General features: G+C 34.2%; 1 protein-coding gene across 4 annotated transcripts; it reads left to right on the plus strand.

Annotated features, from left to right (window-relative positions):
* Positions 1-4,346: 4,346 nt before the first annotated feature.
* On the plus strand, positions 4,347-14,319 carry LOC122296429 (disease resistance protein RPV1-like). Of its 4 annotated transcripts, none has more exons than XM_043106136.1 (7): positions 4,347-4,634; positions 4,768-8,249; positions 8,609-9,716; positions 10,012-10,287; positions 10,378-11,262; positions 11,368-11,650; positions 11,828-12,543. In XM_043106136.1, the coding sequence occupies exons 2-7, from the start codon at positions 7,780-7,782 to the stop codon at positions 12,064-12,066; spliced, it is 3,261 nt and encodes a 1,086-aa protein (XP_042962070.1). In that variant the 5' UTR covers positions 4,347-4,634; positions 4,768-7,779; the 3' UTR covers positions 12,067-12,543. The 4 variants fall into 4 exon arrangements, with proteins under 4 accessions (XP_042962070.1, XP_042962068.1, XP_042962069.1 ...); XM_043106134.1 differs by having other exon boundaries at positions 4,768-4,870; positions 6,050-8,249; positions 11,368-12,543; XM_043106137.1 differs by lacking the exon at positions 11,828-12,543 and adding an exon at positions 13,868-14,319 and having other exon boundaries at positions 4,348-4,634.
* The last annotated feature ends 832 nt before the right edge of the window (positions 14,320-15,151 follow it).

Here is a 15,151-nt window from a genome sequence, read left to right on the forward strand (position 1 = left end):
AATTTGTAGATATATATAGAATTCGTATATTAATAATTAAAATGAGTCAATAAAAGTACAAAATCTAGATGTCCTTTTTTCGTTCCAAATATCCTATATTTTCTAATTTCATGTCTACTATCTTCTCAAGCTAGCATGCTTGTTTTATTGAAAGTCGTAGGAGAGTTCGTAAGTTGATAAAAAGACAAATCCTTTATATTTTAGCATGCGTCTATTTAGGATTGGAGATTTCAGCAATTGATAAATATTACTTATTTTTAAAATATATTATAGAAAAATAGTGTGTAATATTAATTGATAAGTACAGAGTGCTATTTTTAGTAAAATACCTTAAGTAACTTTATGCACTTATAATAGGGGCCAAACAAAATTGAAGGCATACTGTTATATTTACCTGAAGGCGATGAGGAGATAAGCTTGCATCCAGAAACATTTCTACATATGAAAAGACTTAGAGTTTATCTTGTGCACCCAATTATCTCTCCGACAAGTTAAGAGTCATTGATTGGTATAACTATCCTTTACCATATTTGCCACGTAATTTTCAAGGGAAGAATCTCATTATTTTGAGAATGCATGATAGCTTCGTAAAGGAGTTAGGGGATGGATTCAAGCCCAAGGTACATACACAATTATAATCATCAACACTTTTTTTTCTTTGAAATCTGTAGTAAATTCCATTAAACTTTTCCTCTTTTCTTTTACAAAATTTGACGATTATGGAATTCAAAGATTGTAAATTCATAAAAAAGATTCTAGATCTTTCAAGCACCTCAAATTTGAATGAATTGTTTGTCAGATATTGTACATGATTAGTTGAGGTGCATGATTCTGTTGGATCTCTGGAAAATCTTTCTATGTTGGATTTCACTGGATGCTCTAAACTCCAAATCCTTCCAAGAAGCCTCAATTTGAGATCTTTATGCTTTCTTCTTCTTTTTAATTGCTCAAGTCTCTGTTATCTTCCTGAAATCGAGTGTAAAATGGAATCTTTGTATACATTGTCTCTAGATGGCACAACAATAGAAGAACTACCTTTATCCATCGAGAACTTCGTTGGACTTGGGGAATTATATCTACGGGATTACAAAAACCTTATGCATCTTCCAATTGCTTGCGTTCGGTTGCAACATTTAAGGCTACTTGAGATTGGGGGTTGTCCAAAACTTGTAAAGAAGATGAGTGATGATGGGCTATCCCTTTTGGCTATTAAGTCTACAAAAATGAAATAGGAGATATCATTACGTGAAGAATAACTTCATGAATTGGCGCCTCTAACGAATTCAAGCAATGAGAGCACTGCATTACAAGTACCAAATCTTCAAATTTGTTGTTCCCAATCAGAAACAAATTTCTTTCCAATATCTATATATTGGACAGACTAGCTAGGAAAAACACATTTGAGCTCAGTTCTCCTCTATTTTTAACTTGAAGGATCCGAACGTACTGCAGGGACCCTTACTAGATTGTGAGTCTTTAGAATCTTCTGAAAAATTGTTTCAGATTGTGTACCCTTTATACCTTATATATAGGGATAATACTTTATCCACATAAAAAAGCCACAGATGGTGTCCATTTTCTATTTTCTCTTGGGGGGCGAACATAGGCAGATGCTGAATAGCATATTGTATTGTTTTTGTTAAGCTTATGCAGGATTTTAGCCTTTTTGGACTATAGATGAGCAATGGTTAGATTGCAAGAGTCTGTAAAGCAATCTTGTAATATCTTGTTGAGTCACTTATAACTAGATTCTCTTTTTCAATTAATTACCTTTAAGGAAATTCACCGTTGAGTTACCCTGAAAATCTTAAGAGGATCCTATTGAGGTTAAATATGTATTGTTTATTTGGTAGATATCAAATTCCAAATATTATTAAGACTTATTCTATTGAGCCAAAAGCAACCCCTCAAAAATTAATATGCTAGAGAAAAACATTTGCTCGCTTGGGGATGGGAAATTTGAGATGCAAAATGTATCCATAAATAGCATTCATACACCTTTTATGCTATTAAGGTGCTATTTCCCCAAGGAGATAGTGTGAGGAGTCTAGTCCAATTCTGCGTGTTTCTTTCAAACATTAGCGCAACCCAATGCCTTGATCGTCTTTCAGCTCCATATTGATGTGTCAGGATCAAATCTCACCTTCCATGTAGGCCTGTAGTGCAAATTTTGCTTTATCCAGGTGTCCTGCGTGAAGATGGACAAATAATGTAACATTTTATTATATTTTATTTTTTATGGTAAGTCAAGTAGCACCCATATATACAGTTTTTAGCTCACCAAGTACGTGCATGTGTAAAATACAAATAACTGTTGCTATTGATGCTAGAATGACTCTTAACTCCAGCATTTGACTGAGAACAAGTTAGTGCAGGGTTACCTAACTATTTCAGACAGTTTCAGTAGTTTTAGTACTTGTGCTAAGTTTGAATGTGACATGCAATGCTAGTATATGTATGGTTTTGGTTGAGTTTTGCAGCATTTGTGTACTCTGCAAGACCTATTTTTCATTACTTTTGCTAATGATATGGTAACTTTGTATATGTAATTCTGGCTATTTAGTCTATGTGGTAAATTTCTTTCAATTTTTTTGTCTTTTTTAGCCGAATGTAACAACTATAACTTCAAAATTTGTATTCTTATGACTTTGCGGTTATTGGGGCTATTTTAAGGAATAAAAAATGTGATGTCTTATTTGCTTTGAGTCTAGAAGGAATTTGGGCTGTTAGAAGTAGATGATATAGAGGTTTTAACTGCTTCAAGGGGTCTTTAAATGATCTTGACTTTAAGTTTCTCAAGTTTGCTATTGGAAGGGGATTCATTGTCAGTTATTAGGGCTATTGGTTCTAAAGAACCTAATATTTCAAGCCAAGAGAATCCGATTTATGAAATTCATAGTCTCATTTCTCGATTTGCAGTGTATGATGTAATTCATATTGGTAGACAAGGAAATGAAGTAGCTCATTTACTTGCGAGATACGCTCGCTTTGTGGAGGATACTATTCAATGGTGGCATCAATGTCCAGATTTTTTTTCATTCTAGAGCCTTGCTTGATTCTAATTTGTAATTGTATGGTATTAACTTTGTTATTGGTTCTATTGATATGAATGCCAATTGTTCATTTAAAAAAAAATGGTATTCTTCAAAATTTGCTAGCTTATATTGTTAAACATTTATAATTTTCATTTTGCAGGGGCATCCTAAGCACCATCGATTTGGCATAATCTTTGTGGGAAACAAGATTCCAAATTCAATTATGTTCGTTCAAATCATGTAATGTGTTCAGAACATGTCAGGTTAGGCTACTTTGTTGGAGAATTTTTGAAGATAGAGAGAGACAACCTACGTGTTAAACTTTTTTTGCACTTCAAAATCGGCATTCTTCAAAGCTTTCAGAATCCATATGATACAAAAGCATGAAGATTAGAGAGTAAAACATCATCCAAGCATGTTGCATGAAGATGAATGTTTAGGTGGAATCTTCAATTTTTGTTTTGTGTCTTCGAATAAAATTAATGGGATGCTAGCTATGTTTGAATGTGATTAGAGGAATCGCCATATGTGTGGTTAGTCACGTTCTTTGGAAAAAAATAACCACACTAATATTGGAAAGGAAAGAGATTCTTGGATTTCAACATTGAACAACATAATATATTTTCTTTGATGGGTGGGTACATAAGATTATGAGGTTTCATTTCTATTTTTGGAGAAATCAAAGCAGGTATCGAGTATAGGAATTGAGTACTCATGATACACAACATTTTAGTAGGTTCAAATATCATACCAAGCTACAGTAACTAAAAAACTTATAAATTCATGACCTTTTGAAGGTCAAACTAATTTAACATTAACTAGACAGTTTTTTTTTTTTTTTTTAACTAATGTGTACTTTTTATTTGAAAATTACTAAAATAATATAAATATATTTTGTTTATTTAACAATATGAGGATGTGACATACATGTATATAGGATTACTAGTCTTTTATTATCTTTTTAATATTACTCAATTTATTTAATTGTATGAAGAGATCGTGCATGCAGAAAAATGTTATTCTACCAATCACAAATAATGAAAGACAATTATGAGTTCAAAAGTCTTCCCAATCTGAAACCGTAATGGGTGTGAGATATTAATGGGTGTGAAACTTAGAAAATCTCAAAAGTCTTGAGTTCACACAGAGAATTAATGGATGTGAGACTTGGAAAATCTCAAAAGTCTTGAGTTCACACAGAGAATTAATGGGTGTGAGATATAGACGTTTGTTTTGTCGTAAGACTTGAATCTCAAACTGTGTGAAGGAATGCAAGTAGACTTAAAGGCAGTTGGTCATTTTCATATATTATTGACTTGTCTAACCAAGTTGGTCTCAAAAGTCTTGAGTTCACACAGAGAATTAATGGGCTATTGGTTCTAAAGAACCTAATATTTCAAGCCAAGAGAATCCGATTTCTGAAATTCATAGTCTCATTTCTCGATTTGCAGTGTAAATTCATATTGGTAGACAAGGAAATGAAGCAGCTCATCGAGTTGCAAGGCACGCTTGCTTTGTGGATGATACTATTCAATGGTGGCATCAATGTCCAGATTTTTTTTTCCATTCTAGAGTCTTGCTTGATTCCAATTTGTAATTGTATGGTATTAACTTTGTTATTGGTTCTATTGATATGAATGCCAATTGTTCATTTTTTTTTTTTTTAAAAAAATGGTATTCTTCAAAATTTGCTAGCTTATCTTGTTAAACATTTATAATTTTCGTATTGCAGGGGCATCTTAAGCACCATCGATTTCGCATAATCTTTGTGGGAAACAGGATTCCAAATTCAATTATGTCAGTTCAAATCATATAATGTGTTCAGAACATGTCAGGTTAGGCTACTTTGTTGGAGAATTTTTGAAGATAGAGGGAGACAACCTACGTGTTAAACTTTTTTGCACTTCAAAATCGGCATTCTTCAAAGCTTTCAGAATCCATATGATACAAAAGCATGAAGATTATAGAGTAAAACATCATCCAAGCATGTTGCATGAAGATGAATGTTTAGGTGGAATCTTCAATTTTTGTTTTGTGTCTCCGAATGAAATTAATGGGATGCTAGCTATGTTTGAATGTGATTAGAGGAATCGCCATATGTGTGGTTAGTCACGTTCTTTGGAAAAAAATAACCACACTAATATTGGAAAAGAAAGAGATTCTTGGATTTCAACATTGAACAACATAATATATTTTCTTTGATGGGTGGGTACATAAGATTATGAGGTTTCATTTATATTTTTGGAGAAATCAAACCAGGTATCGAGTATAGGAATTGAGTACTCATGATACACAACATTTTAATAGGTTCAAATATCATACCAAGCTACAGCAACTAAAAAACTTATAAATTCATGACCTTTTGAAGGTCAAACTAATTTAACATTAACTAGACAGTTTTTTTTTTTAACTAATGTGTACTTTTTATTTGTATATTACTAAAATAATAAATATATTTTGTTTATTTAACAATATGAGGATGTGACATACATGTATATAGGATTACTAGTCTTTTATTATCTTTTTAATATTACTCAATTTATTTAATTGTATGAAGAGATCGTGCATGCAGAAAAATGTTATTCTACCAATCACAAATAATGAAAGACAATTATGAGTTCAAAAGTCTTCCCAATCTGAAACCGTAATGGGTGTGAGATATTAATGGGTGTGAAACTTAGAAAATCTCAAAAGTCTTGAGTTCACACAGAGAATTAATGGATGTGAGACTTAGAAAATCTCAAAAGTCTTGAGTTCACACAGAGAATTAATGGGTGTGAGATATAGACGTTTGTTTTGTCGTAAGACTTGAATCTCAAACTGTGTGAAGGAATGCAAGTAGACTTAAAGGCAGTTGATCATTTTCATATATTATTGACTTGGCTAACCAAGTTGGTCTCAAAAGTCTTGAGTTCACACAGAGAATTAATGGGCTATTGGTTCTAAAGAACCTAATATTTCAAGCCAAGAGAATCCGATTTCTGAAATTCATAGTCTCATTTCTCGATTTGCAGTGTAAATTCATATTGGTAGACAAGGAAATGAAGCAGCTCATCGACTTGCAAGGCATGCTTCCTTTGTGGATGATACTATTCAATGGTGGCATCAATGTCCAGATTTTTTTTTTTTCATTCTAGAGTCTTGCTTGATTCTAATTTGTAATTGTATGGTATTAACTTTGTTATTGGTTCTATTGATATGAATGCCAATTGTTCATTTTTTTTTTTTTTAAAAATGGTATTCTTCAAAATTTGCTAGCTTATCTTGTTAAACATTTATAATTTTCGTATTGCAGGGGCATCTTAAGCACCATCGATTTCGCATAATCTTTGTGGGAAACAGGATTCCAAATTCAATTATGTCAGTTCAAATCATGTAATGTGTTCAGAACATGTCAGGTTAGGCTACTTTGTTGGAGAATTTTTGAAGATAGAGGGAGACAACCTACGTGTTAAACTTTTTTGCACTTCAAAATCGGCATTCTTCAAAGCTTTCAGAATCCATATGATACAAAAGCTTGAAGATTATAGAGTAAAACATCATCCAAGCATGTTGCATGAAGATGAATGTTTAGGTGGAATCTTCAATTTTTGTTTTGTGTCTCCGAATGAAATTAATGGGATGCTAGCTATGTTTGAATGTGATTAGAGGAATCGCCATATGTGTGGTTAGTCACGTTCTTTGGAAAAAAATAACCACACTAATATTGGAAAAGAAAGAGATTCTTGGATTTCAACATTGAACAACATAATATATTTTCTTTGATGGGTGGGTACATAAGATTATGAGGTTTCATTTATATTTTTGGAGAAATCAAACCAGGTATCGAGTATAGGAATTGAGTACTCATGATACACAACATTTTAATAGGTTCAAATATCATACCAAGCTACAGCAACTAAAAAACTTATAAATTCATGACCTTTTGAAGGTCAAACTAATTTAACATTAACTAGACAGTTTTTTTTTTTTAAACTAATGTGTACTTTTTATTTGTATATTACTAAAATAATAAATATATTTTGTTTATTTAACAATATGAGGATGTGACATACATGTATATAGGATTACTAGTCTTTTATTATCTTTTTAATATTACTCAATTTATTTAATTGTATGAAGAGATCGTGCATGCAGAAAAATGTTATTCTACCAATCACAAATAATGAAAGACAATTATGAGTTCAAAAGTCTTCCCAATCTGAAACCGTAATGGGTGTGAGATATTAATGGGTGTGAAACGTAGAAAATATCAAAAGTCTTGAGTTCACACAGAGAATTAATGGATGTGAGACTTAAAAAATCTCAAAAGTCTTGAATTCACACAGAGAATTAATGGGTGTGAGATCTAGACATTTGTTTTTGTCGTAAGACTTGAATCTCAAACCGTGTGGAGGAATGCAAGTAGACTTAAAGGCAATTGGTCATTTTCATATATTATTGACTAGTCTAACCAAGTTGGTCCACGAGGAGTACTTGTTCAATGGAAAAATGCGAAAATTGAGGGGGATGGTGACTTCAATTTCCAGTCCCTCGTACGTGACAAGAAGCTCGGTCGAAAGAAGTTGCCTACAAATTTGTCATCATTCTTTTAATTTTCCTCTTCTTTTTTCAATATTGATGACGCAATGCACGCGGCATTGTTTTGCCCATCAATCCCAGGATATAATTTGGCAGCAAAAGGCATACTTTCTTGTAGTCCCTACTGTTCATCAGCCTAATTTCATACACTGCAACTTCTTCCATGGCCTTGCAACCAGCTTTTTCATGGGTTTATGATGTGTTCTTGAGTTTTAGAGGTGAAGATGTTCGACAAAACTTTATTTCTCACCTATATGATGCTTTGCGTAAAAAGGGAATCAATACTTATATTGATGAGCACCTTGAAAGAGGAAAGGAAATTTCACCGGCACTTCTCAAAGCTATTGAGGAGTCAAGGATTTCGATTATCATTCTTTCTGAAAACTATGCATCATCCACGTGGTGTTTGGAGGAGCTGATGAAGATTCTCGAGTGCAGAGAAATGAAACAACAAATAGTTCTACCGGTGTTTTACAAAGTGCGTCCCTCGATAGTGCGTAGACAAAAGAAAAATTATGGAGAGGCATTGGCCAACTACAAAGACAAGTTGAATGATGATACGAAGGTGGATAGCTGGAAGGCTGCGCTAAAGGAAGTGGCCAATTTGTCTGGGTTCCATTTAAAGAAGGATGGGTATTTGATTTTCGAATATTTATTTTATATCCTCATACATTTTAGATGCATACACATGCGTAAATATTTATGTTTGTGTGTGTGTGTATATATATATATGCATGTATGTATGTATATTAATTGATCTAATACTCCAATTGTTTGTTAATCTCTTTGATCTCCATCTATTTATTTTTGTGCCTTTTTCTTAAGTCCTTATAAAATGGTAATTAATTAATTCTATTAAAAGGATCGTGTTAGTGAAATAATGTTTTACTTGATTATTAGTAATGGTTCTAATGATATTAATTAATGCTTCTATGTTTAATAAGGTCGTAATAAGTATAACCGTTAATAATTCTTCTCTTTTGAATTGATAGGAATGAATCTGAATTTATCCATGGCATCATTCAACTAGTGGACTCAAAAATAATAAATCAAACATACTTTGAGGTTGCCAATCATCCAATTGGAGTGGTGTCTCGTGTGCAGCATGTATATTCCCTTTTAAGCATCGAAGAGAATGATATTGTACATATGGTAGGAATTTTTGGAGTTGGGGGAATTGGAAAGACAACTATTGCCAAAGCGATATATAATATAATTTCTTCTAAATTTGAAGGTAGTTGTTTCTTGAAAAACATTAGAGAAACATCAAAGAGCGAGTATGGTCTAGTCCAATTGCAAGAGACTCTTCTTTCTAATATCCTAGGAGCATCTTCGGTTTGTAATATTGGCCACGTCGACAGAGGAATCAATGTGATAAAGAATAAAGTTCGTTATAAAAGAGTTCTTCTAATTCTTGATGATGTGGATGATTGGGAACAATTGAAAGCTTTGGCCGGAAATTGTGATTGGTTTGGTTTAGGAAGTAGAATCATTATAACAACAAGGGATCAAAATCTACTGAGAAATTATGAAGTTTATGCAACATATAAAGTGGAGGAATTGAACCATTATGAAGCTCTAGAGCTATTTAGTTTGTGTGCCTTTAAAAGAAAGCAACCGCTTGATAACTACGTGGAACTTACACAACGTATAATACGTTATGCTGGGGGCCTTCCTCTAGCTTTGGAAGTGCTTGGTTTGGATCTATGTGGTAGAAGTATACATGAATGGGAAAGTGCTTTGGAAGAGTACAAAAGAATTCCTCACAAGAAGATTCAAAAAATACTTAGAATGAGCTATGATGGTTTGAGTGAAAGTGAGAAGAATATTTTTCTTGACATTGCATGTTTCTTTAAGGGAGAGAATGTAGATTATGTTAAGAAAATCTTACATAGTTGTTCTTTAAATCCAGATATTGGAATAAAAAAACTGATGGAGAAGTCTCTCATTACCATTGATGATTGTGATAAATTTGAAATGCATGACTTGCTACAAGATATGGGTAGAGAAATTGTTCGAGAAGAATCACCAAAAGAGCCCGGTGGACGCAGTAGATTGTGGTATCATGAAGATATTTGCCATGTACTTGAAGAAAATACGGTAAGAATAACTTTCAAAAATGATTTTAGTTTAAGCATGTTTGGTAATTTACAAGAAAATACGAATTTTTTGCAACCAAAAACTTTGTCCACAAAAGTCATTTATTTTGCAGTGGAACCACTTATAAAAATATAGATTTTTCTTATAACTATTTTCAAGTAAATGGTGATGAAGAAATGCATTTGTAAGTGCATATATATACTGGCTGTCCATTGAACTATATATTATAATTCTAGCAGTTACCAAACTATTATATAGAGGATTTAATGCTTTACTTTATTGTCTCAACATGCAGGGAACAAACCAAATTGAAGGCATACTGATAGATTTACCTAAAAAAGACATGATATGCTTGAGTTTAGAGGCATTCATGAAGATGAAAAACCTGAAATATTTCATAAATCGTAATGCACGCTTCTCTGGAAGTCCTAGTTATCTTTCTAACGAGTTAAGAGTGCTTAATTGGGTGGAATATCCTTCACAATCATTGCCATATAATTTCCATGGAAGGAAGCTTGTTGATCTTAGAATAAGTGATAGCCTCTTGAAGGAATTGGGAGTGGGATTCCAGGTACAACCACTATTATAAATATTTGCTTCTCCTTTTAATTATGTTGTAATCATATTTGAAGTGAACTTTATCTCCAATTTTGCTCTACAGAATTTCCAGAACTTGGCCAGGATGGACTTCTCTCGTTGTGAATTTCTGACAAAAATCCCCGATCTTTCTCGGGTTCCAAATTTAGAGTGGCTGGATGTTACTGATTGTACAAACTTAGTTGAGGTTCATTCTTCTGTTGGATCCCTTGATAGGCTTGAGCATCTCTCATTTGCCCGTTGCACTAAGCTTACCAGTTTGCCAACAAAGCTCAAGTTTAGGTATCTTAAATGCCTCCGGGTTGACGGTTGCTTAAGCCTTCAAAATTTCCCTGAAATCGAGTTTGAAAGGGAATGTTTAAGGAATCTTAGTTTAGCAAACACCGATATAAAAGAATTGCCTTTATACATTGAGCACCTCTCTGGGATTGAAATATTACATCTAAGAGGCTGCAAAAATCTTCTGCATCTCCCCACTGGAATTCTTCGATTACGACGTCTAAAGTCTCTTCGTCTAGCTGGCTGTTCAAAAGTTGTTTTTATTTCAAATATCTTGAAGGATGATTGTTGCTCAATAGACCTTCCGGCGCTAGAATGTTTGGATCTTGCAAATTGTCACCTGCCAGACCCTGATATCCTGATGAGATTCAATCGCTATTTTACTTTGCATCATTTAATTCTATCAGGGAGTGATATTATTAGGCTTCCAGAATGCATTACCATGTTTTTTGAGTTGAAGTTCCTTGACTTGAATGATTGCAAGAAACTTCAAGAAATTCCTGCACTGCCCCCAAATATAGAAACCGTAGATATAACTGGATGCATGTCATTGGAAATATTTCCAGATGGATTGAAAGTACCGAACCTCTTGACAAGTCAAACGCGAGACCAACGATGGATTGACTCATCCTTATGCCTCAAAATTCGTATGAATATAGAGGGGTTTTGGGTATCTATCTTGCTCATTCGTCTCTTTCTTACTCTTGCTAGCTTGTGTGAGCTTTGGTTTATTGGTTTTTTTGTTGAAATTTATTGAATATATTTTTTTTTACAGGAATACTTCGGAAGCCATTCAGACAACATTATATTTCCAGGAAATAGGATTCCAGAATGGTTTAGCCATATGAAGCAAAATTCAAAAAATTGGATTCCAGACCGATTTGACGATCTTGACCCGCCTCCAGCAAATATGAATCAAGATTGCAGCTATTTTAAGAGGACTCTAGAATCTGGTTTATGTCGAATAACAATAAATGGGCTTAAAACTTTGGAAAATATAAAAGGAGTTGCTATATGTGTCATTCTCGAACCCATTCTGAAGATCTATCCCCAAAAAGGTACCTCTCTTATGGTCTTGACCAGAAGGGATGTTTTCCCTTATATTAAGTATTTGTCGAGAAAACATGTTGATTTAAGGGGTTCAGATGCTCATGTATGGCTAAATTACACCATTTTCGATGATCATATGAACCCATTAAATCTAGAATTTGAAGTTTGGAGTTTTTATGAACCAGTGTTCTTCAAAAGCTGTGGAGTCCATCTGATTTTCAAGAATGAAAAGGATGGGAAAGATCATCCAGGTTTTCTACATTTAATGGATGGTATTGGAGGTTTGAAGAGGAGGCGTGTCCATGATGACCGCTACTTGGAATCCACTTCGTGCCCACAACTGAATAGGGGTTCCTCAACCTTGGCCATCAATTTTGAATTTCAAGGATACTCTGAACATTTTGGAAGAGGAACTTACAAATAATTTGCATCTTGAATTCTTAATTGCGGATCAGGTTTTCTTGTTTAGGAACTGATCATCGCAATTTGGTGTTTTGGTGTGAATGACAGACGACGTTCCATGTGTGAAGGTGGGGGACAGAGCCCTTGAATCTACAGCGGTGCCTTAGCATTCCAACACATTTTCCCTATAGTTTGGTGTAGGCCAAGACAACCACTTGTTTGAGATATGATCATCAGGTCGAATTATTTGAGGAGAGTGTCTCCCTCTCTCTCTTTCTCTGTCTCTCCCTCCCTCCTAGGAGAACCTTTGGTCAGAGAAGCTGGGATACAGATTTATAGAGTCGTCTATTTCTGACACAGGTGAAGTACAAAATGGGAAGAATTTAAGGTTTCAGCTTGAACATAATTCCAATTTCAGTGAATTGAATATCTAAACCAAGCAAAATCTATTGGTTTGACTGTCTCCAGTATATGAATCTTATATCCCTATTAGACCGTCTGTGTAACTATGATCCGTGTACATTTTTTTTTATATCTTTCTTCTTTGGTTTCCAATTTCCTACGCCGTGACCCAGACGAAAATTTTTTTGGTCTTCCTTATCTTTCGCCATAAACCACGTGAATCTTTCTTCTCCTCTGTTTTTCTCTCACGACAACTCTCCCCAACTTTGCTTCTCTCACCCAATATTTTTTTCTCCCACATATAGAAGTGCTGCAACTTAAGTGTTCTGTGAACTATCTTCTCCGCATAACTGCCGTTAGCCATTTCCCCACTAACCACCGAGATCATGTTAGGACCCTGTGGGTTATGCTACTGTGAATTGGAATGTAATAAGGGATATGGGTAATGGGAGCTGAGACGTTGCAGGAGTGAAATCAGAATTGCGTATGAGATGTTTGGGATAATGCCTCATAGGGCCATACGTTTACCAATGAGGGAAACTTCGACGGTTGCCAAAATCCAGATTCTAAGATAACTCCCATTTTCTCTCCTGCTCCCCTATATTCCCACGCCTCACCTCACAGTACAATTCACTCTAACAGAATTACAAAAAGGATAAAATGACAAGCTAATGCTCTGGCTACATGACAGTCACTTGAACGCATAACATAACTAAAAACGCACAACATAAGTAGATAACAACACACGCACACAGCAGCTTAAATGCATCACTTCATGGTCCCAAAACGAACTGATCCAGTAATAGCTAAACGCACAATTTCGGCAATAGCAACTAAGGGTGTCCAAAATTTCGACCCCTCCGATTCCGACTGATTCCTGCTCTGATTTCGACTCCGACGGCATTGGAGTGTTCAGAAATCGAGGTCGGAATCAGAGTAGTTTCAACTCTGACTTTCGACTTTTAAAAAAAAAAATCCAGATGCAAAACGACGCTGTTTTGCATCTGGATTTTTTCTAACTGAGTACTAGAACGACGCCGTTTTGCAGACGACCAGCCTGGTATGTTCTTCTTCCTTATTCCTTCATTCCTACTTCCCTTCATTTCTCAGTTCCTCTCATGTTGCACGATGCCACGGCCCACAACCAAGCAAGATTCTGCCGTAGATTGCTTCACTCCACCGTCGTCGTAGTGCCTTTTTCATGCTGTTTTTGCCAATTGGTAATTTTCATTTTTAGGGTTTTAAATTCAGGAATTTGCTCTGAATTCTAATTTATTATTTCTTATTCAAATTGGAAATTGGTATTAACTTTGTTTTTGGTTCTATTTATATGAATGCCAATGGTTCATTTAAAAAAAAATGGTGTTCTTCAAAATTTGCTAGCTTTTCTTGTTAGACATTTATAATTTTTCGTATTGTAGGGGCATCCTAAGCACCATTGATTTGGCATAATCTTTGTGGGAAACAGGATTCCAAATTCAATTCTGTTAGTTCAGATCATGTAATGTGTTCAGAACATGTCAGGTGGGGCTACTTTGTTGGAGAAATTTTGAAGATAGAGGGAGACAACCTACGTGTTAAACTCTTTTGCACTTCAAAATCGGCGTTCTTCAAAGATTTCAGAATCCATATGATACAAAAGCATAAAGATCAGAGAGTAAAAAATCATCCAGGCGTGCTGCATGAACATGAATGTTTAGGTGGAATCTTCAATTTTTGTTTTCTGTGTTCGAATGAAATTAATGGGATGCTAGCTATGTTTGAATGAGATTAGAGGAATCGCCATATGTGTGGTTTAGTCATGTTCTTTGGAAAAAAATAACCACGCTAATATTGGAATGGAAAGAGATTTCTTGGATTTCAACATTGAACAACATAATATATTTTCTCTGATGGGTGGATACATAAGATTATGAGGTTTCTTTTTCTATTTTTGGAGAAATCAAGCCAAGTATCGAGTATAGGAATTGAGAACTCATGATACACAGCATTTTAATAGGTTCAAATACCATACCAAGCTACAATAACTAAAAAAACTCATAAATTCATGACCTTTGGAAGGTCAAACTAATTTAACATATATTTATTAATAAAGGAATATATTGCTCAACAGTTTTTTTTAAAGAAGAGGATTGTACCCAATTTTGTTGATTATCATCATTTATGGTAGATGGATACCTTCTACAAAAAGAGGAAACTTGGGGGTTATATGGATAAAAAGAGAAAGTCTCCAAACCAAGTTCCTATAAAATAACTAAAGACTATATATAAAAATAGAAATGAACATAGCTATTCAGCAGACCTGCATGATCCAAAGACACTACAAGAGAAGTGGGCTTTTGTGACCAAAATCGTAGGAAATAGTCTTTTTGGTCACTAAATTTTGGTCACAAAAGCCCACTTGTCTTGTAGTGAGAGAAATGAACAACCATATGTTGAAGAAGAGACAAAGAAACTAAAATAATAACTGGGTGATTGTGCTATTTAACAGTCAGTGATGGTCATAAGGTGCAATGGACGAATCCTAATAGTTTAAGGTAGAAAGTACAAAGTTACCAATTATCATATTTGATAGGATGATGAATATTTTTGTTCTTTTTTAATTAAACAAACTTGCACCGTATTGGAATTTTAGACTTTGGATACTTCTTTAGCAATATCCAGATGTGGGAACAGCATAGAATGATTTTTCATGTGCTAAAACA

The sequence above is a fragment of the Carya illinoinensis genome, chromosome 15 (genome assembly GCF_018687715.1).
Source record: "Carya illinoinensis cultivar Pawnee chromosome 15, C.illinoinensisPawnee_v1, whole genome shotgun sequence".
NCBI classification, from domain to species: domain Eukaryota; kingdom Viridiplantae; phylum Streptophyta; class Magnoliopsida; order Fagales; family Juglandaceae; genus Carya; species Carya illinoinensis.

Coding starts and splice junctions, on each gene's coding strand:
- LOC122296429 (XM_043106135.1), top strand. CDS start 7,780: ATGGCCTTGCAACCAGCTTTTTCATGGGTTTATGATGTGTTCTTGAGT. Junction 8,250..8,608: donor TTCCATTTAAAGAAGGATGG/GTATTTGATTTT, acceptor TTGAATTGATAG/GAATGAATCTGAATTTATCC. Junction 10,288..10,377: donor AATTGGGAGTGGGATTCCAG/GTACAACCACTA, acceptor TTTGCTCTACAG/AATTTCCAGAACTTGGCCAG.